Here is a 26,938-nt window from a genome sequence, read left to right on the forward strand (position 1 = left end):
AGCTTTCGTGAGCTACAGCTCACTTCACCGGGGTTGAAACTCTAAGTACTACCTTTCAGGCCCTGTGTGATTTCCATTATCTGGTGGGAGCACGATCAGGCCATTGGTGTCAAAATTTACCCTTGGACATACATACTGATGTAATGGGAGTCCTTGTGCATATCTGGGGGTGGAACTTGGCTTTATATTTTGAGCACACAGTTGGGAAGATGAAAGGGTCTAATGCTTCAAGACAGCAAGAGAGTGTCAAATGATAGAATTTCTGGTGCATTCTACGAGTATCGCTGGGGCAGGAGTTATTTTCTGTTTGTATTTCCCAGTAAAAGACCATTCTGTTCAACTGCCAGTGCATTATAGATCTTTGATTATAAGATCTTGTCAGTATAGCAAACTTATCAGACTGAATTTGCGACATTTTTAATAAAATCTTTCTCCAGGGTATGGATTTCCCTGGCTATACCCTTTTCTCATTCAGTCAGGGGCAGCCAGATTGGATAGTGGAGTTGTAGAGTTTGATCCTACGGTGAGCTCTATGCCTGTGAAGTCAGCAGAACTCTGCACAACAGCAGGGTCATGTCTGTTGTGGCTCTTCCCCTCTCTCTCTGGGGGTCTAGCCCACGATTTTCACCATGACAGTGCCCTGGAGAGAGCACTTGTTCCATGCGTGTTGTCCCCCCTCACAATACACAATATAGGCCGTATGGAGAAGCCTATAGTACTTAATACAAAAGGATAGCCTTCTTTAGGGTGGCCTAGTTTTAGTCATATAAAATTCAACACACAATTATGTATCTTTATATAAAATTCAACAAAGGTGGTTAAAAAACAGCCTTATAGAATGGTTATCCTTTTCTATTCTAGAGTTTATTTAGGATAGTTTCTACAGCAACCTATTGATTTCATCCCTATAAAGTTCTATAGAATGTTTTTTCTAAGGGAAATAAAGTATAATAATTTCAGGAACATAAAAGATACTGAATTTGAACTCTTGAAAGGGAAGTTGACCTATGTCACACTCATTTTTTCTGTTCTCCCTCCCTCGTAACCTCCTTCCCTCATGGTTGAGCTTAGTCACATAGGTCCAGTTTTTTAAAGGTATTTAGGTGTTTTTGTGCTCACTTGGTGCCTAAATCCCTTTTGAAAATGAGATCTAGACACCTAAATCTGTTAGGCATTGCAACACTGAGCAGAACAATGCCTAAATATCTTTTAAAAATCTGATCCTAACCATTCAGCTACCTGTTCTAACTGGGTAATAAGTTTACTACCTTATTTGTCCTCCAATTAAATGAATTCTAAAGCACATCTGAGCAGAGCCTGGGGTGCAGTGTGGCTCTTCTCATCCACACACAAAACTTGTTCCACTTTAACTATGCCGATATAGTTAAAACTGTATAACCCCTGCTAGTATAAAAGTGCTTATAACTGGTATAGCTTATCCCTGTAAGGAAAGGGGAATGAGCTGTACCTTATATCAGTATAACTGCGTCCATGCTAGGGGTTGTACCAGTATAACTATATTGATTTAAAAAAAAAAAATCACGTCCTTAACCAAAATAACACACACACACACACACACATACACACACACACACCCCAGAGAGGGTGAGAGCACGAGAGTGAGGTATCAGGGCTATAATGCAGAGAAAAGATGGGGTGTGTGTGTGCGTGTCTGTGTGCGTGCGTGCAATAGAGAGAAGAAATTAAGCAAGCTTGACTCTTTCTATGTTAGAGGTCAGTATGGAGAAATAGTAACTCAAAGTGGAAACAACAATTAGGGTTGGGAAATCTTAGTTTTTATCTCTGGGTTTTGTGTATGGTGTTCAGTAGAGTTACAGTGAAGTCAAATTTCAGAGTAGCAGCTGTGTTAGTCTGTATTCGCAAAAAGAAAAGGAGTACTTGTGGCACCTTAGAGACTAACAAAGTGAGCTGTAGCTCACGAAAGCTTATGCTCAAATAAATTTGTTGGTCTCTAAGGTGCCACAAGTCCTCCTTTTCTTTTAGCGAAGTCAAAGTTTCCCCAAGCCAATGGCTCATTGGGCTGACATGGTTAAAACATGTCAGTTTCATAGCTCACAGTACACAAGGGAGGGATGAGGCCAGTATCATGTCAGACTGCCTTTGACTGCCCTAACCCCATGGATCAGGTACCCATTTTGCAGTTGTGTGAACTGAAGGTGGCCTTTCATTTTGAGATCCATCAAGACAAAACCCATAACCTTCAAGACTGGAGGTCTGGAGTGGTGGCTGAGTGGTTAAGGCACTCAAGTAAAGTTACAGGGAATCTGATAAATGTTTCCCTGTTGCTTTACTTTGAATTGAAATCTGCTATCTGCATCCTGATGTGTCTTTGTCAAACTCCTTTTGACATGCTTGAGAAGTAACACCAACATTTTCAAATGTGGATGCTGTGACACTACGGTAACCTGTCACAGACACCTTAAGATAAGCTGAGATCCATTTTAGGTACCTAAGTAAGAATTTCAGAGGGGCTGAACATTCAGTGGGAGCTCTTCATTGCTCAACATTTCTGATATTCAGGCTACATATTTCAATACCTAAATGTATATTTAGGAGCCTACTCTATGCAGCCACATTTGAAAAATTTGGATGGAGATTTTTTCCACACTATTCTTACTGAGAGTTGTTGGGTGGAGTCTGGGAGAAGGAGTGGTCACTTTATTTTGCAGATAAATATCTGGGGGACATAAAGCTCCTTGGGGCAGGGACTGTATCTTTGTTCCATGTTTCTACAGAACCTGGTCAAAGGCTGCAGCTTATAAGGGCTACCTCAATACAAAATAATAATTTTCTTCCCCTTTCCTAGCAGTAATGTCATCTCTGGGATAAACAACTCCAAATGGAGAAGTAAGTTTGGCCTGGGATAGTCTCACTCACAATAAGAACTTCCCAGGTGTATGACTATTCTACCATCCAGGCTTTGCTGATCAACCCTCTCCACCACCGCACACCAAACTACATCACACAAAAATTAATCATCCCACAGAGCTTTAGAAACAGGTGGTTAGCCCTTCCCCTCTTTATTTCACTACATTTGATATGTTGTGATCTAGTAGCAAGGAGATGCTCTTTTAAAATACATTGTCTGTATCCCTGAATTGTAAACACACACAAACAGAAACCCCCAGTCAGTTTCCTCTGACACTGTATGGTTTGATAAACACATTTCAAGAGCAGCTGTGCAACTTTATTTATTTATTTATTTTTGGTTCAGTCCTCATCCTGTAAGCAGTAACTCTTGACTTGTCAAAAGTAGGAAGAGCCGTGTGTACTTCTGTCCAGTCTACGGGCAGAACGAAACCACTTCCTCAGTTTTCTAATAAATATCTTATCGTAAGAGAGCACATATTCTATTTCAGTGCTGCCTCACAAATATTATGCAGACCCAGGCCTCCGACTATGATAAGCAGAGGACTGACTCTAGGCCACATATCAGCACAGTGTTCTCCTTTCATGATTTTTTTAAAGTGTAGCTGTGCTCTGTGGGAAGGCATAGGTCACTCAGCAGTGCTAAAAGCTGTATTAAAAGACAGAGACCTGTTTGGATCTGAGCAGAGGAAGGTTCATAGATAGCTTAATGGTTACATTGAGGCTTAGCCAAAGAAAGTTCTAAAACATAAGTGTAAAGTGTAGATTTCCCCACAAAAACTGCTCAAGTTCTGCAGACCAGAAAAGGTTTGAGTTGGTTTCATGGTGCAAATAAAGTAACATCAAGTGGTGGTGGTGGTGGTGTGTTGTCCCTTTAGAGTACCCTCAAACAGTTTGCCAGTCAAAAAGGGAACTCCAGCGTCAAAGTAAATGACACTTGCAAAAGTGTGCGGACAACTCTTCCCGTCAAGCCTATTGATTTTATACATAACTTGGTCAGTGGAGAGAGTGTAACAGTCCCAGGAATGTTGTCACTGCATTATTTTAAGTTTCTGCAAAAAAGCTACCCTCTTCTTCCTCTCCCACTCTCCTCTGTCCCAGCCTTGAGGGCAGAAACACATTTAAGCAGTCACCACCATAGCAAGTCCCAATACAATGATAATAATTAATAAATGTTTTGACATGTTTGTCTTCCTGCATTGGTCTCTGCTGGAATTATGTAAGTACAGTTTGTACTGACACATGTTATTTTCTTTCAGTGGATCTGAGGGAAATAAAGGAAATTCGCCCTGGGAAAAATGCAAAGGATTTTGAGCGCGGGAAAGCAACACAGCATAAAGAGCATTGCTTCACTATTTTTTACGGTACCCAGTTTGTTCTCAACACCTTAAGCTTAGCAGGTAATTTTTTTTGTCTGTCTTCTTTAAGCCTCAAATAGTAAACCTTTTAGACGAGAGACCTATAGCATTGACAGAGCAGTAATGCAAAGCTTAGGCTGTTTTTCTTTTTCCCTGGCCTTCCTAAAACATACCAAACATTCAAAATTGAGGAGGGTGAGAGAGAGCACCCTTTCCCACTTACTGCTTTTAATGCCCTTGAATTGTGGCATTTGTAATTTTTGTGTAAAATAATGTAATTTTTATGTAAAAATAATTTATTAGGTGAGAATTTTTTCCTTGTGCTGTTTAAAAGGATCATTTTCATGGCTTATGAGTGGGTCATTTTAGGTGTTTGAATTGTTGCAAGCAGTCTTGTACCCTCCTTGACACCAGCTCTGTATGTTTTAGGAAGATGAAATGCCTATCACTCATTGCAAGGCACAAGTATAAGTGAGGTATAAGCAGCAAATATATAGTAAATCCCTATGTGTGTGTTTCTGTTGATTCATTTCTTTATACCCTGCAGCTCCCTGATGTCCCTTTAGAAGGAACATTATAGAGAGGCTTTTTTATGAAGTACTTATCTTTTATTCATTCACTCATGTTTAGCAGTGTAGATCCTTTCTGGTTAAATATCTCAGGTGAGATTTTTTTTTTAACACTGGAGGCCTGTGTGAAATCCTGGCCCTATTGAAGTCAATGGAGATTTTGCCATTGGCTTTACTGCGGCCAGAGTCTCGCCCCTGAGTCTGAAACCTGCTTGGGGTCACACATAAAAGTGAATTTAGGATCCATAGCCTACTTCTTAGTGACCACATCAGAAAAAACTACCACACAACTGGCAGGGTCTGTTTACTTAGGCCTGTTTATACTGCAAAATTAAGTCAACCTAACTTACGTTGGCATATGGCTGTGGCAGTAATTACATTGCTTGTGTGTGTCTACACTTTGCTTCTTGTGTCAGCAGTGTGCTTCCTTACCAGGAGCACTTGTATCAATTGTACTGTCAGTGTGGGACGGCTTGTGAAAGCCAGCAACAGTCGATGTAAGCAATGCAGTGTGTGCGCTGACGTTGTATTGACCTAGCTATACGACTGTGACTTTACACTCCTAATGGAAGTGGAGTTATTAAGTCGGCGTAGCAGGGCAGTTACATCAGTGGGAGTGAAATTTAAGTGTAGACACTTCCATGGTTAGGTCAACCTAAAATGGCTTGCCTCGACCTAACTCGGTAGTGTTGACCAGACCCTACGAGAGGGCAAGGACTGGAATAGGAGGTGAATTGCATGCTCAAGTGCACCGTAAGGGCTGTGCATGTCTATATGAGGAGAAGGGATGTTAATCAAATTGAAAGACAGGGAATCAAAAACTAATACAAGGAAATACTTTTTATGTGCAACACAATATTATGCTATGAATCTCTTTGTCACAAGATATCATTGGACACACAAGCTTAGAAAGATTAAAAAATGGATTGGATATTTTTATGGAAAATGAGATAATCGAATTACATTAAAAAGGGTGTTTTTAAAAAGAGCAAAAACTAGAGTTTTGGATGTGATATAAACCCTTATACTTCAGGGCATAAGACAGTTCCTAATCAGTGAGATTAGGAAGAAATTTCTCTTTAAGACGGGGATAACTACCTACTGAAGGGGTCTTGAATCTTCTTTGTTACAGGAATATATGGACTGCTGGTTTCATTGCTTATGGGAATTCCCTTGGTCCTATGCTAGATCAGCATTGTCAGTTTCATGAGCATTAAATTCATTTGCAAAATTGTAATAAAAACTGAAGTAATTTTTAAGATGTTCCTAGTAGAGTAGAGAAGTGATCAGTGTGTTGTAAGTGTTATAATCCTAACAGTCATAGAGATTTTTTTTAAATGTGGAAGTGATGCTCTCCCTAGTTGAGGTACTTTCCCATGTGTGTAAGTAAACCCTGTATTTATGCTTGTAAAATAATGTACAGTTAATTGCACAGAGGATTGGTGTACTAAATGTGGGTTTGCATGTGAAGGAGTATGCTCAAATTTTGTGTGTTGAAAATTAATGGTTGCTTGTGAAAATTTGGCTCTACATACCAGATTTGAATTTAGATTAAGCCCAGAATATCCTTGAAATTTCAGAATGTGCAGCATCATTTTAAATATAATTGTGCCCTGAGCACTGTTGGGCTGTATTTTCCCCTTGTTTTTTTTTTCTCAGAATCTAGTCTCTGTAAGTAGTTTGAGAACAATCAGTACGAGGAGGTCTGTTGCCATAACACAGATTCTTAGAACAACATGACTGATATTTTCAATATCAGGAAAATCCTTTTCTTTGTTAAAGCACTTTGTCTTGGTTTCTGAGAACAATACAAGGTAACTGTTACTTAACGGGGAATGGCAGCTTTCTTTACACACAGAATAACTTTGGGACAGTTAGACTAGCAGTGGGTGGTGTCTGTCCTTTCCAGAAACGTAACTAATTGAAAAAGATTTCCACAGGGATCTGAAGCTGGGCTCTGCTTCAGTTTTGGAGAATACAGCATTGTTTGAAAGTATAATTTTAAAAACAATGTGTATCTTTTGAGAGACTGTTTTTGTTTTAAAGGATATTGCAGAAATTGCTCAAGTTGGAGATATTGGCAGGAAATAATTCTTCGGGAGGACTGTTTTGGTGGAGGGAAGCTTTGATGAATTTCTGAACTGGAATGCTATAATGCAGGGCTGTCCAAATTCTGCCCAAAGGCTGCACCTAATCTGCAGCATGAAAGGGAAATTGCAGCCCACCTGCACCTTTAATAATACAAATTTGTGTCCCTCAGGGTCTGTAGCTCCCAGAATGCAACGCATGAACTTGATCTGACTAGTAGGTACTCAGATCAAGTTGGATCATTACCAGCAAGCCCTTCTGGTTTGCATCTGGTACTAGAAGTGTAGATGCAAACTCATTTTGGAACAAAATAAAATTTCTAGCTATTTTCCTTCTGAAAATAGACTTGAAAATGTAAAGCTAAGGATGAACGGATCAAGCATTTGAGCTCTAATCCTGCCGCAGGAGTCTGTGGGAACTTAAAGACTCTTCTCCCAAATGCACCTTTTATGCAAGAAGTTAACTTTCCCACAAACCATAGTCTGGCATAGACTGTGCATAGTGGTGTGATTATGGCAGTCAGGATGAAGGATTTGTTTTGCAAGCCACTCAGAAATGTTAAGGGTTAGAATTAGAGCATTGCATGTTGGAATCTGTAGTATCCACAGGTCACATGTTAATTTTAAAGGAGAGGGTGGCTCTGGGCTACATTCAGCCCACGGCAGGTACTTTGGCCACCTTAAGAACAGAAGATGGAAAAAAGCAAAAATTCTGCTGTTGTCACAGTGAGAGTTGTAGGTTGGCAGTAATTCTGTTGCAGCTTTGGAACGTCTTATGTTCTGATTAACAAAGTTTTAAAAGGAGATGTTTTTGATAGGTCTAGCGGTTTTTTTTTTTTTAATCCTTAAAAACTAACATAGATTCTTTCACTGGGATGTGTTGGATTGATAGCGTAAAGCTCTGTAATGAGATTATCACAGAGAATGGGTAGCCAACCCACGTTATACACTAGGGTTTATATAAACATCACAGATTATGTCTTTGTTATGTATTAATGTTTCTCACAGTGTATTAATCTTTGCAGCTGATTCCAAAGATGATGCTGATAAATGGCTGTGTGGCTTGAATATCTTGCATCAAGAGGTTATGAATGCTTCCACACCTGCAATCACAGAGAGGTACATGGAATTTTCCCCCTTTGTTTATGAGAGACTCTTCAACAGCTTGACATTTCTTTGCAATTTGATAGTGAAAAACTGAAAAGACATTTTCAAGGATGAAACCAGTGTGGTCTGTAAGTTACATTAAGAGCAATACTCTACAGACAACATGCTATACTTAGAAAGTGTGGTCCAAATTCAGGTCTTGTAAAAGCATATGCCACTTAATAGTCTTCTATGGAGTTATGGCTACTTACACTGTGATGGATTTGGCTCTCTGGTTGGTTGGTTTGTTATATAAACTCTCCTGGTTCCAGGTTTGGATGCCAAAGAAAGTATTTAAGAAGTTCATGGGAATGTCTGGTCTATGTGTGTGTTGGCATCTCCATTTCAGGTGACTCAGAGTTTCTCAGGATCTCACAACTAGACCCTCTCCCCCTTCCCACCACTCAGCCATGGGCAGAGAATCCCTCTCTTCTCAACAGGCCCTGAGCCCCCTCCCAGACTTGATCTTTTCTCACCCCATTCACCTTTCGTTCACAGTGGGGAAAAGTCATAGCCTGTCTTTCTTCATTGGTTGTTTGTCCAAATTACAGCTCAGGTGTTGACGCCCTGCCCATCTAAATCCAATTTCAGCTGGGAAAAAGTATTCCTCACTTCCTGTCTTTAACTTTTGTGTGGTATTGCTCTGTACTGTTATACAGTTGCTGTGCATCACTCTCGAGGTGGCTGCATTTCAGCAACAACAAAGTGATTCCTGTATAGACAGAGTATATGAGTTTTTTAGTGAAATGCTATGATTATCCTTTGGGGTGAAACCTGTCTATATGAACAGAGCTTCCCTGTCAGTATTGCCAATATCATTAAAGGGATGCTGGTCCTAAAATTGACACTTCTGTCTGATTTATGGTTTTTTAACCTAAGATAGGTAAAAGATTACTACAGCTGAAAGAGATTAAGCGGATTTTCTTTTTCATTTTTACTTCATGCATTTGATGATATTTGGGACCACATCCTCAGCTAGAGCCAATCAGTGTAGCTCCATTAAAGCTATGCCAGTTTATACCAGCTGCAGATCCTGGCTCTTTTGTGTCCAGTTATTTTCACTGTTTCCCATTTGTATGGTTAGTCATTACCCTTGTTTACATGGGCTTGTCACACACAACAAGGGGACAAAAACATTTTGTTTAGAAATAGGAAAATATTATTGTAAAGCCACAAAAATGAACCAGGGCAGATGCAGCACCTGAAAATTCTTGTGACTCGTTTTTCAGAATGTGCTAGATTTCCAGTTTAAATATCTCTGCTTACTTTCATCACTGAAATTGCGATATTGAACAGGCTCTGTTTGTTTTTAATTCTTAAAATAACTTTTCTGTTTTGTTTTGTTTTGTTTTTTAAGCTGGCTGAGAAAGCAGATCTACTCTGTTGACCAGACTAGAAGGAACAGGTATGAATCTCACCCTTTTTAGGTTTTGCTTAGTTTTCATGGTCAGTTTTTCTACATGAAGTATAGGAGTGGAATTTAAAGTAACAAACATCACTTTGTATAAGAAAGATGTGACGTACGTAACATGTGAGAGTCCAGGACGCTGTACCTGCTCTTTCGTTAGGAATTTGTGTTCTGTTTTGTTATGGAGACATCAAGCATATGAAATTCACTGATGTGTATAACAGAGAAGGAAATGACCACCACTGTATCATTTTGCTTTCTGCCCTTTCTTCATGGCTGGAACTGGGATACATGTAGTTTTAGGCAGGGAGAGGGGATTCTTTCTCCCTCCCACTTTTAGCTCCCCACTCCCAGCAGCACCTAGCTGCTTCCTTTGTAGAGGCTGTTGCCCCTTTGCCAATCAAGTGGGAACCCAGAGGCTGGGACTCTGCTCTCCTGCCTTGGCTAGGCCCCCAGCACTGCCTGAGAGGGTGAAGAGAGTGAGGTGGGTCACAGAGGGAGTTGGACTAACAGCAACAGCCACAACAGTCATTTTTCCCCACAGTGAGTCAGAGCCTTGAGGAGGGAGAGCATGATGGGGTGAAAGGACAGGGGAATTCTTGGAAGGCGAGGTAGGGACAAGGAGATCCCTGGGGGACAGTGTGAGTAGGGACAGAGAAACCAACGGAGGGGCGTCATCATGGAGATCTTGGGAGTGGGGTAGGTTAGGCAATGGGAACACAAGATAGTCCTTGAACATAGAGGTGGGAGGAAGCCAGCAGTGGTCTTTCAGAATTAGATTGAGGACTCTGGCACTGTTCCAGAGAGTTTGTAGAGTTATCACTTGCAAGGACTTGCTTTGGAAAATATAACTTGGTGAAACTGGCTTGGTCGTTTGCGATTGTTACTCTGTTATGTGTTGGTGAGGAGACCTAGGCTTAGGAGTTACCTCAGGATTCATGCTTCTCAGTTGAGGAAGCCGCAGCATATTGTAACTATGGAGGTGGCATATTTGGGTTCTTGTGGGAAATGGAAGCTGCTCACTGCAGGCCCATGCAAAAAATGGTGTAGATTTTAGTCTTCAAAATTTCCTTTTATGGTGAGTGAGAGTGAGAGAGAATCCTTGCTCTGCTAGCTGAGGTGCCGGATAGCCTGTTGCAGTGCAGAGTATGCTCTCTTGCAAATTCAGCTGCAAATTTCTCTTTAGAATTTTTGTAAGTTGTACGATGCCTTGAGAAGGAAATTAACTCCTTGGTGGGTGACACTTTAATGCAGCTTAGCTACCCCCTTTTCCCAGCAGCATTAATGTTTGTACTTCTAGTTCAGTGCAGAAAATAACATTCGTTTCCTCTCATTTAGCCTTTTCCTAAGAGTAAAATAAAACATGTTCTCATTGTGTGGATGAAAACATGTTATTTCAGGAAATAACACCATTCTTCAAGCAATCTGTGGTACTGGGAAGATGATTGCTATACAAAGAGAGATGGAAGGGCATGAACGGAATTTGGTTCCCAAGCATAGGGGCTCAGAGAGATTTTAGATATCAGAGACAGACTCGCTTAGTCAGGAGGGGAAGGACAAAGTGTGCCAGCTGCACCATTCTTTACTGGATGCCAGATCACGTCACTGCACTTGGCTCTTGCTCTGCTGCTGCTGTGTTTCCGTAAGAAAGCACCACAATAGGGGAGAACCATGAAACAAAGGAAAGCCATAGGGCAGAGAAGCTTCAGCTGATACTACATCTAGTTAAGGTTATGTTAGTTTCCATAGTTGTTTTACTACTGGAAGGTAACATAACTGATCCCCCTTTGATATGTGCTGAATTGTGAGGTGATGGTGTTTCCACTTTACCCAGAGAGAATTCCCACCTTTAGAAAACTCCAGGAAACAGATGAATGCTGCAATTAACCTTTTTTTTTTTTTTTTTTTTAATTTTTAGTCAGCTAATTATAAAGCTGATACTTCCTGGCTGGCCCCAGCAGTGAAGCTTTGCTGCCATATACAGTAATGAAGTCAGCCCTAGCTTAAGGCCTTTGCTTGCCTGTCCAGAAAGAGCTGTTGAGTGGCAGTGTGATCAGCCCCGGGGGTGCAGTGGGAGAAGTGCGTGTTCTCATGGTCTGACAGCAGGACCGGGAGCCAGGAGCTTCCTGAGTTCTAATCTTGGCTCCAACACTGACTCCCTCTTTGGCTATTGACTGATCTCTCAGTTTCCCCATCTCTCAACTGCTCTGCCTCACTTTCCGTATCTGCAAAGTGGGGATGATGACACCTCACAGGGCAGCTGTGTGGATGAATATTTGTAAAACACTTTTTGAAGAGCAAAAGGGTTTCTTATAAGTGTTAATTGTTGGGGTTTTTGATCTCTGGTGAGCATTTCTGGCCAGTGCTTGGAGCAGCATTGTCATCTAAAGGGTCACAACAAAGGCCTAGAACTTGAGGCCTTGGTTCCCACCCCTGCTCTGCCAGAGACACCCTGTGTGACTACTTAGTCGTGGTGTGCCTCAGTTTCCCCATCTGTAAAATGGGGATGATAGCACTGCTCTGGAGATATGTAAATTAAAGATTGTGAGGCACTCTGATACTGTGGTAATTGGTGCCATAAAAGTATCTAAGATACACTGAAACCAAAGCTGAGGTTGATGAGGGAGGTGGGAGGTCTGAAGCCCCATTCACTCCTCAGTTGCTGTGGGAGGGGTCACTGTACAGAGGGAGCTGCTCCACAGTTTGCTCAGCCCCCTTGCATCTGGACTCCCCCACTGAGCCCTCTGCACCCGAGCCCCTACCCTGCTGAGCCTTACCTCTGCATCAGGACCCTCAACCCTGCACCCAAACCACCCCCCACTGAGCCCTCTACACTCGGAGCTGCACCTCCAACACCTGGACCACCCCAACGAGCAACCCGCACCTGGACCCCCACCCCACTGAGCCCCAACCAGCGACATCTGGATCCCCACATCTCCAGCAACCGGAGCCCCTGACACCCAGAGCCCCCCTTAGTCCCAACCACCATTGCTTGGACCCCCCCTGCAGAGTCCCATTACCCCCCACTGAGCCCCCCCCTACACACCCAGGCTCTCCACTGAGCCGCCTGCACCTAGATTGCCCCACACAGAACCTTATTACCCCACAGCTGGATCCCCACACTAAACCTCTCCACATTTCGATCTTGCTAGGCTGAGCCTGTGTGCCCCACACATGGATTGTTCCTCTTGCACCTGGATTGTCTTGGTGCACCTGGCACAGGGGGGCAGGACCCTGGTGCATTTCTGGGGCAGACCTGGCCCTTGTGCTGTGTCTGCTTCAGGTGCAGCCTCACTGCCAAGTCCGTGTCCCAGGGTGGGAGGATGGGAGCTGCAGGGTTTTTAGTTTTTTGGTGTAGAATTATTATTTTTTTGGCACAGAATTCCCTTGGGAGTATTGTAGTTCTTCTCTAAATCCTCTCCAGTGTATCCAATTGTGAATTATAGACAATGGACAATGGGTGTGGATGATGCTATGTCTTCAAAGGAACCCATTCCTGGAGTTATTCACATGCAAATTCTGCTTGAGTAAGGAGTATAGGAGCATGCCCCAGCGTTGCATGAGGAGTCTTTCACCAATAAAAACCAACTGTAATACCTTAATGTAAAGCGATTGGAACTGAGGTCTGACATTATCAAATGCTGTTCTAGATTTCACATTCCTAAAAATGTGTGTAAAAGTGTTGTTCCTGCATGATTGCAGAATACCTGTTTTGCACATGGAGAAGGACAACTGTTGGAGATGTGCCAATTATCCATTTGTGTCTGTATTTGTCTGTGCATAAACAGGTTCAGGCTGAATTTTATGGGCCCCAGAACTGATATGCTATTTTTTTATCACAAAACCAGGGACTGATTTAAGGGCCATTGCATTTTTTATCTTCAACTTTTACAACATTTGCTACCTACTTATCTTTAAAAAGGAAATTTACTGTTTTTATAACAAGGTCAGTATAGTTTAGTCCAGGAGTGGGCAAACTTTTTGGCCCGAGGGCCACATCTGGGTATAAAAATTGTATATTAGGCCATGAATGCTCACAAAATTGAGTTTGGGGTGTGGGAGGGGGTGAGGGCTCTGGCTGGGGTGCAGCGCCGGGGCGGGGTCAGAAATGAGGAGTACAGGGTGCAGGAGGGGACTCCTGGCAGGGGGTTGGGGTGCGGGGTAGTGGGCAGGGCTCCGGCTGGGGGCGCAGCTGGGGATGAGGGGTTTAGAGTGTAAGAGGGTGCTCTGGGATGGGACTGAGGGGTTCGGAGGGTGGGTGGGGGATCAGGGCTGGGACAGGGGGTTGGGGCATGGGGGGGTGCAGGCTCTGGGGTGGGGCTGGGAATGAGGGGTTTGGGTTGTGGGAGGGTGCTCTGGGATGGGACCGAGGGGTTTGGAGGGTGGGAGGAGGATCAGGGCTAGGGCAGGGGGTTGGGGCACAGGGGGGTGGCTCAGGGGTACAGGCTCAGGGCAGCACTTACCTCAAGTGGCTCCTGCGAGCAGCAGCATGTTCCCCTCTCTGGCTCCTATGCAGAGGCACGGCCAGGTGGCTCTGCTGTGTGCTGCCCTGTCCGCAAGTGCCGCCCCCGCAGCTCCCATTGGCTGCAGTTCCTGGCCAATGGGAGCTGCGGGGGCAGCGTGCGGAGCCCCCTGGCTGCTGCTACGCATAGAAGCTGGAGTGGGGACATGCTGCGGCTTTTGGGAGCCGTGCAGAGTGCCCCCAACCCTGCTCCGCGGCTAGAGTCCCGGAGTGGGGCAAGCTCCAGACCCCAGTAGGAGCTCAAGGATGCAATTAAAGTGGCTGGGCCGTAGTTTGCCCACCCCTGGTTTAGTCCAACTCCTAAAGAAGTCAGTAGACTTCTGTTGCACTTGGATTGATCTATGGACAGAGAATGTTTTAAAAGTGTATCAATAATTCAACTTACGTGTTGATGAAAATGGTATACCGCTGGATAGTTGTAGGTTGCATGCATACTAATAGAATGCTGTTTTTGCCCTCTTGTTTTTCAGTATCAGCCTTAGAGAACTGAAGACCATACTTCCCTTAGTAAACTTCAAAGTAGGCAGCGTGAAATACTTGAAGGATAAATTTGCGGTAATTATCCAAAGCACCTGATGTCCAATATTTGGTGAAAATATGTATTGATTCTTACACACAGCATCTTGCCTGTGGCTTTTGCTTCTTAGCATGTGAATTAATCTGATTTGTATTGGTTAATTTCAGAGTTTAGGTTTGAATGTCATGCAGAAGAGTTTTTTAATGATCTTTATTACTGGTATTAATATTGCAGTACTGTCCAAAGTCAAAATCAGGCTCATGGCCCTCTTGTCGGCACTGTGCAAATATATACGAAAATCTGGTCACTGCCTGTTTTAAGGGTAGAATTTACATTATGAATGAAGTGATACTTTTAGTTTCTCTTCAACATGAACTACTGTTAATAACTTTTGAGGCCCCTTTGCATCCCTGCAGGAACATTAAAGATCCCTTTATTTTTCCTGCTTTATACCTCTCTATTCTCCAAGTCCCAAATTATAGTTACTGGTACTCTGGATAATGAGCACTGAATGAGTCATTCTTGAGAATCTGCCAGCAGTCGTCTTAAGGGAGCAACTGGCTAACTGCCTGCTGGTACTCTGAGCCTGGGTGGTGGACAGAGATGAGGGGCAGGAACAGTGTATTACAAATTAAGATTCTGTTTGTTCAATTAGCATATTAATGTTTCTCTTAAGAAATCAATTAGCCATCATGTCAAAACAATTAAAGTAAAAGTATGGCAGCCATATGTGCCTTGGAAGACTATGGCACCTGGAAAGGGTATGTCAAATTTGTTGCTATACAGATATAACCTAGGATATTCCAAATATGCTGTTTAATACTTCCTCCTCACAGGAAATAGGAGCTCCCAAGGAAGAACTTAGCTTTGAACAATTTCACCTGTTCTACAAGAAAATTATGTTTGAACAGCAGAAATCGGTAAGCTCATATATAGATAGATACTATTCTGTCTGGTTTGAATAAAAGGTGAATTCTGATTTCTCCTCCCTTCCCCCACCATCACCACCATAGAAAAGCCCTCACTTACCGTATTGTATTTGATGTGTCTGTGACAAGCAATGCCAATAACTGGATTCATAAAATAAATAGATAAGAAGTTTGTGTTGCTTCTTGGGTGTTTAAAAGGTGAAATTGTGCACACATGTAATGGGATTTTGTTTGTCATGTGAGTCTTTCTGTCTGGTTTGTAGGATATCCTTAGTCAGGTGCAATTAATAAATGTTAAGTGAAATACAGGTTTCATTTTTGCATGACTTCCCAGTTTAATTTATCCCATATGCCAAAGGATACTCTTTTATTTATGGCGCTGACATGTCATGATCACCAAATAATGACCACTGCCATTCTCACTTGTGTCTGGAGATGATACGTGAATATATTCGGTGTACTGCATGACATGCTTGTGACAGTCACTGGGATGTGTCAATGCCATGGAATTATGCTAGGGATCTATTTGGCTAACTATTTTATCACTACTTCCAAATGTTCATTCCATCCAGATTCATGAAGTCAATGGGAGCTGTAAGTGTTTAGCATCTCTGAAAATCAGGGCTCTTATTTAGGTGCCTCACTTTAAACACCCAAGTTTGAAAATGTTGACATAAATATCTGAATGCTAGTTTCTGTACCCTGTTAACTGTGCCTGCAAATATGTAGGACATTGTTAAAACTGAAACCTTCTTTCCTCAGTTGTACATGGGCATGGTTTATTAGTAATTCTCTTTTTCAGCTTTGCAGATTAAGCATAATCATTGTAATCTAGATCTGTACAATGCTATTAAAAAGAACCATACGCTTGAAGTAAGACGACTTTGTTTTGCTAACCTTATTGATATGTCTCTTTTCATGATACTTCACTTAAACACTGTAAACAGAAAGAAGTTACTTAAAAAGGAGAGCATAGCACAGTATAGTGAGGTTATCTGATGTACTGGTTATCTGATTGTCCACACCTTTGGTGCACCATTTCAAGGAGACTCCTCATCTTGCTTAACTACTGTTTACAGCTAAGTTTCCCAAGCTCTGTACTCTGCTGGTCCAACCTGGAGGCCATTTAGTTTAGATTTTGTAGCCAGGTGACTAAATATGATACAAGATACACATTTCCAGTTTTTCCAGACTATCTAGCAGGAAACTTGACTGCTTGTGTTTATTATGTGCATTAGCAAAACCAAGTTTGGCTGTGAATTGTGTGCTTTTACATGGAGAAGGCCTGAAGTGAAATCACGACACATGACAGCCTGTTGTTTCTCACCTTTCATTTTAACTCAAAATTTATTGCGCTACCATAGCTTGTATAAAATGCAAGTAGACATTTCTGTTCCTGCTAAGAGTTACAGATATTTCTGATTATTGTGTGTCTCTCTTTTCCCCCCCTTCCTCTTAAGATTCTTGATGAATTCAAAAAGGATTCTTCCGTGTTCATTCTTGGGTGAGATTTCCTGTTACTATAATTTTGTGCATGTATGCGTTAGTTATAACACTGCAGGACTTTGCATACCCAAAGTTTTCATGGAATCTCAAAGTCCATTCATATTTTTAAGTGATGTCACTGTTCTCTATTATGATATTTTCATTAGTGACTAGAGGTGGCATATCTTGTTGCTCTGGTATTCGTTAAGATGAATGAAAATTTTTCATATACCGTTTTATACAAATTTTAACATCTCACATTTTAAGGCACTCTTCCTAAAATTCTGACTTAAGTGGAAGATTTCCTGAGTAAGGACAGAGTAAAAGTGGCATAAGGAAGCTGTGGATAATAGCCAACACCTTGCCCACAGATGGATTTCAGTCGGAGGTGCTCATGCTTAGCGTAGGACAGAAGTTGTCTCTGTGTTTTCTGATGGAGAAGTTTTAATTTTTAACTGAAGAGGTGTGTGGTGCATGGACTTGACAGTAGCAGGGCAGAATTCTAATCCCAAATGATGTACTGTCATTGCATCTCAGTTTCCCTGTCTGTAAAATGGGTATAATATTTATTTAGGGGAGTTGAAAATTAACTGATTGTACAGCATGTTGAAGAAATGAGATGCTGCAGCATAAAAGGGACAAGCATTGCTGCTATTATGCTTTTCTGAAACTAGTTTATCATAACTTTGAATATTACATCTACAATTTTGTTTAAAACATTTGAGAAGTTCCATTAGAAATGGTTGCCTTTTAATATAGGGCCCAATTCTTTAGCCTCCTGGGTAGAATTTATAGAACTTATTGGGACTGCTGGCATCAGGTTTTGGTTTTCCATGTCAGCTCATCCAATAAGTATCCAGAAGAAATGGCTTGTGGGATTATGGCTATGCAAATAATTTACAATAATAATATTTTTATAGTGCCATAATTAAGCTGCACAACCTCCTAATGAGATAAGTCAGTGTTGTTCCCACTTTACAAAAGGGTAAACCGAGAGAAGTTAAGTAACTTGCCCAGGGTCACAGAGTGAGTCATTATGAAAGCTGGGAGGGGAACCCAGAAGCTCTGATTCAAAGTCTTCTGATCCAGATGCTAGACAGTTGCTTGTGGGGCCTGATCCAAAGCCCATTAAAGATAATGGAAAGACCCCCTTCAACTTCAGTCGATTTTGGATAACGTTGTAAATTCATGATATAATATATTGAGTTCTCTACTATGGCTCTGACTTAAATGATATTTGATCTACTCCCCCCCCTTTTTTTTTAATGAAACATTTTTTCTAAAATTTTTCCCTTTCCTCTGGTCTAGAAATACTGACCGTCCAGATGCTTCCGCAGTTCATTTGCATGACTTCCAGAGATTTTTGCTACACGAGCAGCAGGTGAGAAGGTTATGAAACTCTGAATTCTTCCTCACCAAGGCTCAGAGCGTTATGTATTTTTCAAAGAGTCACAGTCTGACATACAGAATGACTGATGATAATTGGCATTGAACCTTGTGGGCTAAATCTGAGCATTAGTCTTAATGATTAAGATGTGATCTTTCATTGAGCTAACGTTTTTCAACTGCACAAAGAACAAAAAGGTGTGCAAATGGATTTTTCTGGCCTTTGCTAGGCTGCTAAATAAACTGAGGTGGTTATTGACAGACATCATGTAGATGTCAAGGATGATATCCTGTCCCCATTGTGGGTGAAACCTTGTAAACCTTTGGACTGAAATCCTGGCTCTGGCCTCATTGTGGCTGACACGATGTAAATGTTTGGGATGGTGTGCTGTCCCCACTGGAATCAAAGAGAGTTTTGCCATTGACTTGAAAAGGGTCAGAATTTCACTCCTGATGGGTGCTCTCTTTGAAGAAGTTGCTGTGTACTTGCAGGCAGTTGTGTTCAGTGATCTGGGAAGGGGCTTGTCTTCATCTGTAACAGCTCTGATCCTGATTCACAGACAGCATGGTTTAGTTGGACTGATAAAATAATTAATGAATTAAAAAAATTGTAGGCAAAAGATTCACTAAAGGAACAAAGCAGTTCATTTTTGAAGCTGCCTGTTGTTTACAGTGTGCATATTCTACGTCTTTGAAAAGTTTGGAGGTCTTCTGTATGTTTAAGCTTTATGATGTTCCACAGCCCCTTCTGAACTCCAGGTTTGCAAATTTGTTTGGACGCTCAAATCAAACACAGAAGTTCATTGTTCCCATGCATTCCCTGTATGGGAATACCTAATATCTTTTCCCCTACAAAACGATGTTGAAAGAGCATAAAGGTTGCAAAGTCAAGCACTCAAAAGTTAGGAGAGACCAGAATGAAGATCTTTTCTGTCTTCAGTAGGGCCAGGATTTCATCCATATATAGAGTACTCACCTGTGGCAGCCTAGCATTTAGACAGAGGGCATCTTAGATCCCTAAAACATCACATAGGCTTTTCTTCAGCTAGGAAAGACATTATCTTTTATTTTTAAACTATCATTTATTATTTGTAATTTTTTTTATGCCTACGAGCTGAGTCACTGACCAGAGCTTATTGTGCTAGGCCTGGACAAACATTTAACAAAAAGACATTCCTGACTATCCTTTGGGGGAAAAAAGCATGAGCCTAAATTACAGTAGAAAAATTCAGTGAACTCAAACAGCTAGAGAGGTTTGTAAAAGCTCCAAATATTCTGGTTTCACCCGGTACGTGATCTTAAACACTGATTTTAAATGCAACAGTAGCCTGAACCACTGATAGTCTTTCTTACTGTCTGGGTTCATCAAAAGATGCAGTTCTGTTAACTGTAGGCAGTTAAGAACGCTGTTTAGTAAATCACTGCTATAGGTGTCTGTCTGTCTGTCTCTTTTGTATTATATAATATATAATTTCATTCACAAAATCTTATTACCTTTTTTGGTAATAAAATAAAACAACTTAAATGATAAACTTTTCTTAATTTAAAGGAATCTTGGGCACAGGATCTCAGTAAAGTCCGAGAACGAATGACAAAGTTTATAGATGACACTATGAGAGAAACTACTGAGCCCTTCCTCTTTGTAGATGAGGTGAGATAAAATATTTTCTCTTACTCTATATACATTTAACTTTCTCTTCTAGTTCTTTGAAATTTAGTTTGCTGGGCAAATCCCCCTCTATTAGCAAGAGAGCAGTTTCTCTAAGCTCCATTGTTAGTGTTATATTCTTTTCTTTTTTCTATTGAATGCATTTAAATCCATTCTCTTTTTTTATGTTTTAGTTTCTCACTTACCTTTTCTCAAAAGAAAACAGTATTTGGGATGATAAATATGATGTAGTAGATGCTCAGGATATGAATAACCCTTTGTCCCACTACTGGATTTCTTCCTCTCACAACACGTAAGTTTCCAAAATCTTTATCGTCTCTGATCAGACAGACCTGGTGTATGTTAAGAGAAGCAAATATTAATTTAAGTTTTATGCCAGGGGTGCTCAAACTGGATCTGTGAAGGCTTCCTGAGAAATTGCATCTGATAAGATTCACTCAGTTATAGTGTCAGAAAACACACCCCTTCCCTCCATCTCCTGCCCCCAACAGAAGAGCACAAGAAACTTTGTTAAAAGAATGTAGTCCAGAAGCTGAGCTCAGACTGCCACAGTGAGCTTCCTGAAACTCCTTGATGCCAGAAGATGGCGATTGAATGACTGCGGGTGCAAAATTTCATGCTAATGAGGGAGTCTCCACTCCTCCTGACACCTACAGCCCTGTTCAGTTAGCCTCATTACAATGCCTAAAGAGTCAAATCCTGCTGGCCACATGTAGCAGGATGTTTGCCTGAGACTGGGCTGCAGAATTTGGGTCAAAGTCCTCTGTCAGAGAGTCTCCCTGGCACACCTTATTTACCACGTCATTTCACTGTGGTGGGTTGTATTTACAGAGAGATACCGATACTCTGAGCATCACCTGTATTACAGCATTTTAATCTGTTGGGCATGCATCTGTGATTATAAACATCTAGAGAAAGGTTATGATAATATTTTGAGTTTATATGTTATCTGCAGTTACAAAAGAAGCGTGTGACAGGACCTGGAATAGAACCCTGGTGTCCTGGCTCCCAGGCTGCTTCTAAAACCAAGATAATATGTAATATAACTTTAACATGGTTGGATCATCTTGAGGAAACTGTCATCCTCCTTTATGTGACCTGAAATGTAGCAGAACTGTGGTGGTTGTGCTGAGCAAGATGGGGGAAGAGCAGGCTGCTGGTGGGGGTGGGAACTCTGGGCGAGACCACAGCTCTGTGACAGTTTACACTGCAGAAGGGGGTGACTCAGGGAAGAGAAAGCATGTGGCTAGTGGATCTTGGTACAACATGTTTCCACTGGTCAGGAACTAGCCCTTTTTATGGGAGACAAGGATTCTAGCAGAGAGGGACCATATGTGCCTCTATACCCAGGCATGTGGGAGCGGAATTAAAAGTAACAACCTTCAACAACCTTCCTTATTGTTTGTTACAGTAGTGCCTAAGGACCAAGAATGGGGCCCTGTTGTGTTAGGTGCTGTAGAGAGTATTAGATGGTCTCTGTCCCAGACAGCTTACAATCTGAATAGACAAGACACACACAGCATAAGGGAAGTATAACACAAGTAGAGTGAGCAGTTTGATGGCAGCAAAAGGCATGTTTGTGCCATATTAATTTTTTGGGGTGGGTTTACTTAGGGATCAGCTAGATGGAAAGAGAAGAAAACCAGGGTGAGGAGGTACAGGTCAGGGGAGAAGAGGGTAAGGGGAGCAGGTGTGGAGTGAAACTGAGGTGAAGAGACTGCGTAGGAGTGGTAGGGAGAGAGGGGGACGGTTGGAGCAAACAGCCAATCGGCACAAGGCAGAGAAAGCTTGGTCAAAACCGTAGAAATTCTCTGAATTGTTGTAAGGCTCTCAGTACTTGTCCTCTGTGAACTGTGACATGCAAACTGCTAGGCCAGATACAAATCTATGTGATGGTTAATTTTCATACTTAAACAGTACTGGATGCAACAACAACATAACAAACTAGAACGTTCATTCACTGGAATGGGGAATTTTATCATCTAACATTGTTTTAAAAAAAGAAAAAGTGGAGAAAATATCCCAAGGAATTTAAATAACATGTACAATTAAAAAAAAAAAAAAGGCTTGTGAAGTGTATAGGGACCTTTCCCTTTCACTAGACAGGTATGCTGTTTGACCTGGCCTCGACTTGGTGGAGTTTGGATATATTGTAGAGATATGTTCTACTCTACAAAAAGCTGGCAAGGGGCAATGAATGAACTCTTGGAAATTCTTGCTAACTGATCCATGCCAAGGTGCTTTAGCATCTGATTCAGAGGAGTCCACTCGCTTCACAGAAAGTCAAAAATTCAAGTATTCCAAGCCTCCACAATAGAAAAAGATTTAACATTCAGAAACTCAGCAACAGAATATATGGGACCCTTTTTGGAATTGTTGCCTTCCTTCTGATGGTCTCTCTTTACTGTTCAGATACCTCACAGGAGACCAGCTTCGAAGTGAATCTTCCACAGAAGCTTATATCAGGTGCCTTCGAATGGGATGTCGATGTATTGAGTGTGAGTAACAAGCTTGTGGAGTGGTTTGTGACAGGAATGCTTTTGTTCTCCACCTTTGCATAGCTTCCTGTGGTTGCTAAGCACAGCAAAACCAAAACTTGTTGTTTTTTAACACAAAATTATTCCTCTCTTTTTGTTTAAATGATGTGTTAACTATTAGAACCAACATTCTTCAGAATTCCATCATTTTCCTGCTCTTCTTTTATTCCTTTGAAGCACTAAAATTCAAGCAGCTCTTTTAAAACCTATTTGAGTGTGTACACCAGAGATGAAGCTACCAGAATGACCAAATTAATTGGTTAAGCCCCAGCATGCCCTTCTCCAGTACATCTGTGATAGAGGTTTGCAGCTAATTGTTTTAATTACCTTCATGCATATTTTCTTAATTTAGACAAAGCCACAATCCCTCTAGATTTTTATGTTTTGGTGTCACAAAATTCATATCTGCCCAACTAACTTTTTATAAAAGTTAATTTCACCATGCTCTGTTTTCCACTAACTGCAAGAAAAGAGCTTCTTTAGTTCTGCTCTTGTGCATCTTACAGAAGGGTTTGGCCAGAACCTCATGATATTTCACCACTTCAGTCTGGCCACTGACTCTTTGTTGCACTTATTGCTATTGCTTCTCAGTCCTAATTACAGGAGTCCCCCGTCTGCAGTTGTTTACTCTGATACTCAAGAGTTTATCTTGAGTAAGGACTTCAGGACTGGGATCAAGAAGACTTCACAGGACAAACTTTCAGAATCTCTCTTGGAGCAGCATATTTGCCACTTTGAACTCTGGTGAACACTAGTAAACCCAGAATTCAGCTGCCTAAACTCCTACTTTTCTGTTCCTAGCTGTGTGCGCTTTTAGAACCTCCATACTGTATTTTTTTTATCACCATTACTTCATGCAAACTTAACCTCCTCTGTGAGGGATATAAATCTACTTAGCAAATCATTTTAATATAACATAAAAGTATATGACTCATTGTAGGAAACACAGTGGAGCGCTGAATGTGTGTTGCATTCTGTATATTGGAGTTATTTAGATGCCCTCTTCTTTCTTCCGTTGTCTGCTGTAGTGGATTGCTGGGATGGTCCTGACGGGAAGCCGATCATTTATCACGGATGGACACGGACAACAAAAATCAAATTCGATGATGTGGTGCAGGCAATCAAGGATCATGCATTTGTCACATCTGAGTGGGTTTTTGTTAATTTATAAACCTGGTTTAGAGGATTTTAGAACTTTCCTCAGGAGAAAAGGAACCTTTCATATTTGGTTAATTGAAAAGGCCAAGGTGCCTGTCTTTTCCCCATTTCCCTGCTTGAGATCTTCTCTATAAAGATGAGTTTGCATCTGTAAAACTTTAATAAGTGTGATTTTTAAAAATACGAGAAGTGGAAGACAGAGCATTAGTGAGAGGGAAGCTCATAGCCCCAAACTTACCGTCGTAGATGAGGTTGCAGCTGAGGAGATGGGGAATCCCTGCTCATGCTTCCTGCAGTGGTAACATGGGCTGCAGCAGTGTCTCAGCTCTCTCCTCTTCAGGCCCTTCATTAAAACACCTTTAATAGGAAAAGTGTTATCTGTCGGCAGGGAAGGGATAGGAGGGAGATGGGGCTACAGAATCCTTTACTCCTCACCGTGTAAGGTAACTGGCTGGCCATAGAGGAGAGAACAAATTTCACCCTCTTGTGGGTGGGACAGGCTAGGAGATCTAGGAGATGACGTACTTCCCAAAGCTCCCACTGGGGTTGTTGCTGTCTACATGAGTCTGAGCCTGTACTCAGTAGCTGCAATCCGGCACATCATTATTTTGGTTGGAAACACTTCCTGGATGGGATTTTGGGAGCTCGATAATGAAGAAAAGGCATGTCTTAATATTCAGGGTGTTCCAAGCCTCTTTTCTGTGGTTGGCTTACTGAGCTGCATGGGTATCCTCACCACGGATAGACATTCAGCTAACCATGTACAGTGCACATAGAGGTCCCCGTGCTTCAGACGTGTCAAACCATCAGCATGGTGAACGTATCGAGGACTGCAGTGACACTTCCTCACACTGCTCATGTTTGGTGGTGGTGGTGCGACCCAGTGATTGTACGTCTGTGGACTTGCCCCAGAGCCACTCAGTCCTCAGTTTGCTTTGGATATTTTTTTTCCCCTTTCCTGGCTTTTTTAGATGCAGAAATTGAATGCAGCCTCTGCCTTTCTGTTCCCTTCTACCAAGGTTCCCAGTGATCCTGTCGATTGAAGAGCACTGCAGTGTGGAACAGCAGCGCCACATGGCCAAAGTATTCAAGGAGGTGTTTGGGAATCAACTCCTAATGAAGCCAGTCGAAGTCAGTGCAGATCAGCTGCCGTCGCCAACCCAGCTGAAAGAAAAATTCGTCATCAAGGCACGTGTCCTTTCTTTCAGACTGGATCTGGATACTAGAATATTTGAAAGCAAGTGGATTTAATGCAAACACTGTTAATCTATTTTAAAAAATAAATATTTGGCAAAATTTAATTACAAAAATGAACGGCATTGTCCTGAAATAAGAAACTGAGGGTAGAACTATAGCTTGGCATAACAGGTTTTTCAGATCACTGGCAGTTTGGGGGGGGGGGGGGGGGGAGGAATGTGGGTTGAACTGAAAATAATTCTTTTGTGAAGGCAAATATTTTCCCCAGCAAATTGAAAAGTTGAAAAAAATAATTTTGTGTCAAATGAAACATTCCATTTCAGCAAAATTGAAACGTTTCATTTTGATTTCAACCATTTTTAAATGATTTTTATTTTTTAAAAATAAAATTAAAGGAAATTTTGAAATTAAGTAATTTTGAACTAGAAAATTGAAACTTTTTGTCTCTAAACAAATGTCAAAATGAAACATTTTGATTTTTTTCTGAGATTTTTCTTTTCCCAACTGAAACAATTTGGCAAAGTCAACACAAATTCATGCAACATTTCAGTGTAATCAAATCTACATTTTTTTTATGAGAAAATGGTCGAAAAATTTTGCCCAGCTCTAGTAAGAATCCTTTCTGTCTACTTCGTGCATCATATGCCCTGTCCAGTTCCTCTTTCAGAAACTCCTGTCATAAAATATTGCATCTACTGCCATTTCATCTGTTTAACCTTCTTTGGAGTATCAGTCACATTGGTTAGGTCTTCACTTCGTTTTCTATTTGTGCAGTCCTGTTCTATCCCTTTACAATATATCTCCGTGTCACACTGGGATGCTTTGAATCTTTGCTGTATCTTTTTTCATTATAGCTGAGGACTTTGTTCCATATATCATAGTTGAGATTACACACAAGCTGAAAACTCTCTTCTCCAGGGTACTGGCATATGCTTTGCATGTACTTTCCATCAGCCAAAACTTGGTCCCCTGAACAAAATAAAAAGCTTCATGTCTATATTTGTACAACAAGAATCCTCTTCCTCCCCCATCTGTGAGCACCCATGTAGTTCCTTTGCTCCCAGTAGGTGGGATTTTGTAATTACAGACCCACTAGCTGTGCCCTTAAAGTGCCCACATCATGCCTGAGTCCCCACCTTCATCCTCCCAGTATTCTCCCCCCCTCACCCCCACCACTGCTCTAGAGAGATCTGCCATGGAACACTTCTCTGTGGCATGCATGTGGCCTTTTACCCCTTGCACAGTAGTAGTGGTGCTAAAGAGGTTAGGGCTTTATATCCCTATGTGGAGAAGCAAGCAGGATTTGGTCACACTGAGAAATAATCACCCCTGTTTCCTTCTTGTAGTCCTTTTCCTGTTTCCTCTTTAATTTCTCTCCTTTTACTCATGTTCTTTTTCTCTTCACCTTGAGGTCTGACAACTACTCCTCTTTTATCTTCATTCCTTCCTTGCCACATAAAGGTCACTTAACTTTCTGTCTTCTCTAATGAATTGTGGACTCTTATCAGAGTAACTGATCCTCTGTCTCCCTCATTTGAAACTTGCTGTCAGGAAGTTAGAGGAGCACTTGGCTCATCTATATGGTGAGCTACTGCCAGGGTGTAAATCTATAGCACATCAGCATGCTGAACCTTAATGACTCTGTGTGGACATTGCTACAGTGCAGTGCAAGCCCTCGTGTGTGGTTCTCATTGCATTGTAGCAATGTCCAGTGTGTGGCAGGCTGGTGCACTGTCGATTCGCACCCTGGCTTGGTGCACACTAACTCACCATGCAGACAAACCCTCAGGTTAAATTTGCAGTCAGTGGGGAAAACTAATGTTTAAGACTGCATGTAGCCTCCACTCTCAACGTCCAAACAAAGGAGAGACGCTCGAGAGGAGGGGTGTGTCAGATAATATTACCAAGATGTTCCAAGGTGATCTGACCAGGCTTACGTATGATTTTTATTTATATTTTTTAGCATAAAAAATTGGGACCAAAGGGAGACATAGATACGAACCCAGAAGACAAGAAAGAGGAGAAAAAGCAACAAGGAGAACTCTACATGTGGGATACGATAGAACAGGTATTATTTCCTA

The 26,938-nt window shown here is 41.6% G+C and overlaps 1 protein-coding gene across 7 annotated transcripts in view; it reads left to right on the top strand.

Moving 5' to 3' along the window:
• The window catches only part of PLCG2 (phospholipase C gamma 2), a 92,081-nt gene that overhangs the window by 28,491 nt on the left and 36,652 nt on the right, over window positions 1-26,938 (top strand). For 6 of the 7 annotated variants that reach the window (XM_073308055.2, XM_073308054.1, XM_073308053.1 and 3 more), the window contains 13 exons: window positions 4,149-4,289; window positions 7,929-8,022; window positions 9,407-9,454; window positions 14,450-14,534; window positions 15,333-15,416; window positions 16,886-16,929; window positions 18,219-18,291; window positions 19,846-19,947; window positions 20,139-20,257; window positions 22,378-22,463; window positions 23,531-23,651; window positions 24,680-24,848; window positions 26,821-26,925. In XM_073308055.2, coding sequence (XP_073164156.1) covers window positions 4,149-4,289; window positions 7,929-8,022; window positions 9,407-9,454; window positions 14,450-14,534; window positions 15,333-15,416; window positions 16,886-16,929; window positions 18,219-18,291; window positions 19,846-19,947; window positions 20,139-20,257; window positions 22,378-22,463; window positions 23,531-23,651; window positions 24,680-24,848; window positions 26,821-26,925 — 1,271 coding nt within the window. The remainder of the gene's footprint in view (window positions 1-4,148; window positions 4,290-7,928; window positions 8,023-9,406; window positions 9,455-14,449; window positions 14,535-15,332; window positions 15,417-16,885; window positions 16,930-18,218; window positions 18,292-19,845; window positions 19,948-20,138; window positions 20,258-22,377; window positions 22,464-23,530; window positions 23,652-24,679; window positions 24,849-26,820; window positions 26,926-26,938) is intronic. The other variant, XM_073308056.1, reaches the window with a different exon arrangement.

The sequence above is a fragment of the Lepidochelys kempii genome, chromosome 12, assembly GCF_965140285.1.
Source record: "Lepidochelys kempii isolate rLepKem1 chromosome 12, rLepKem1.hap1, whole genome shotgun sequence".
Classification (NCBI taxonomy): Eukaryota; Metazoa; Chordata; order Testudines; family Cheloniidae; genus Lepidochelys; species Lepidochelys kempii.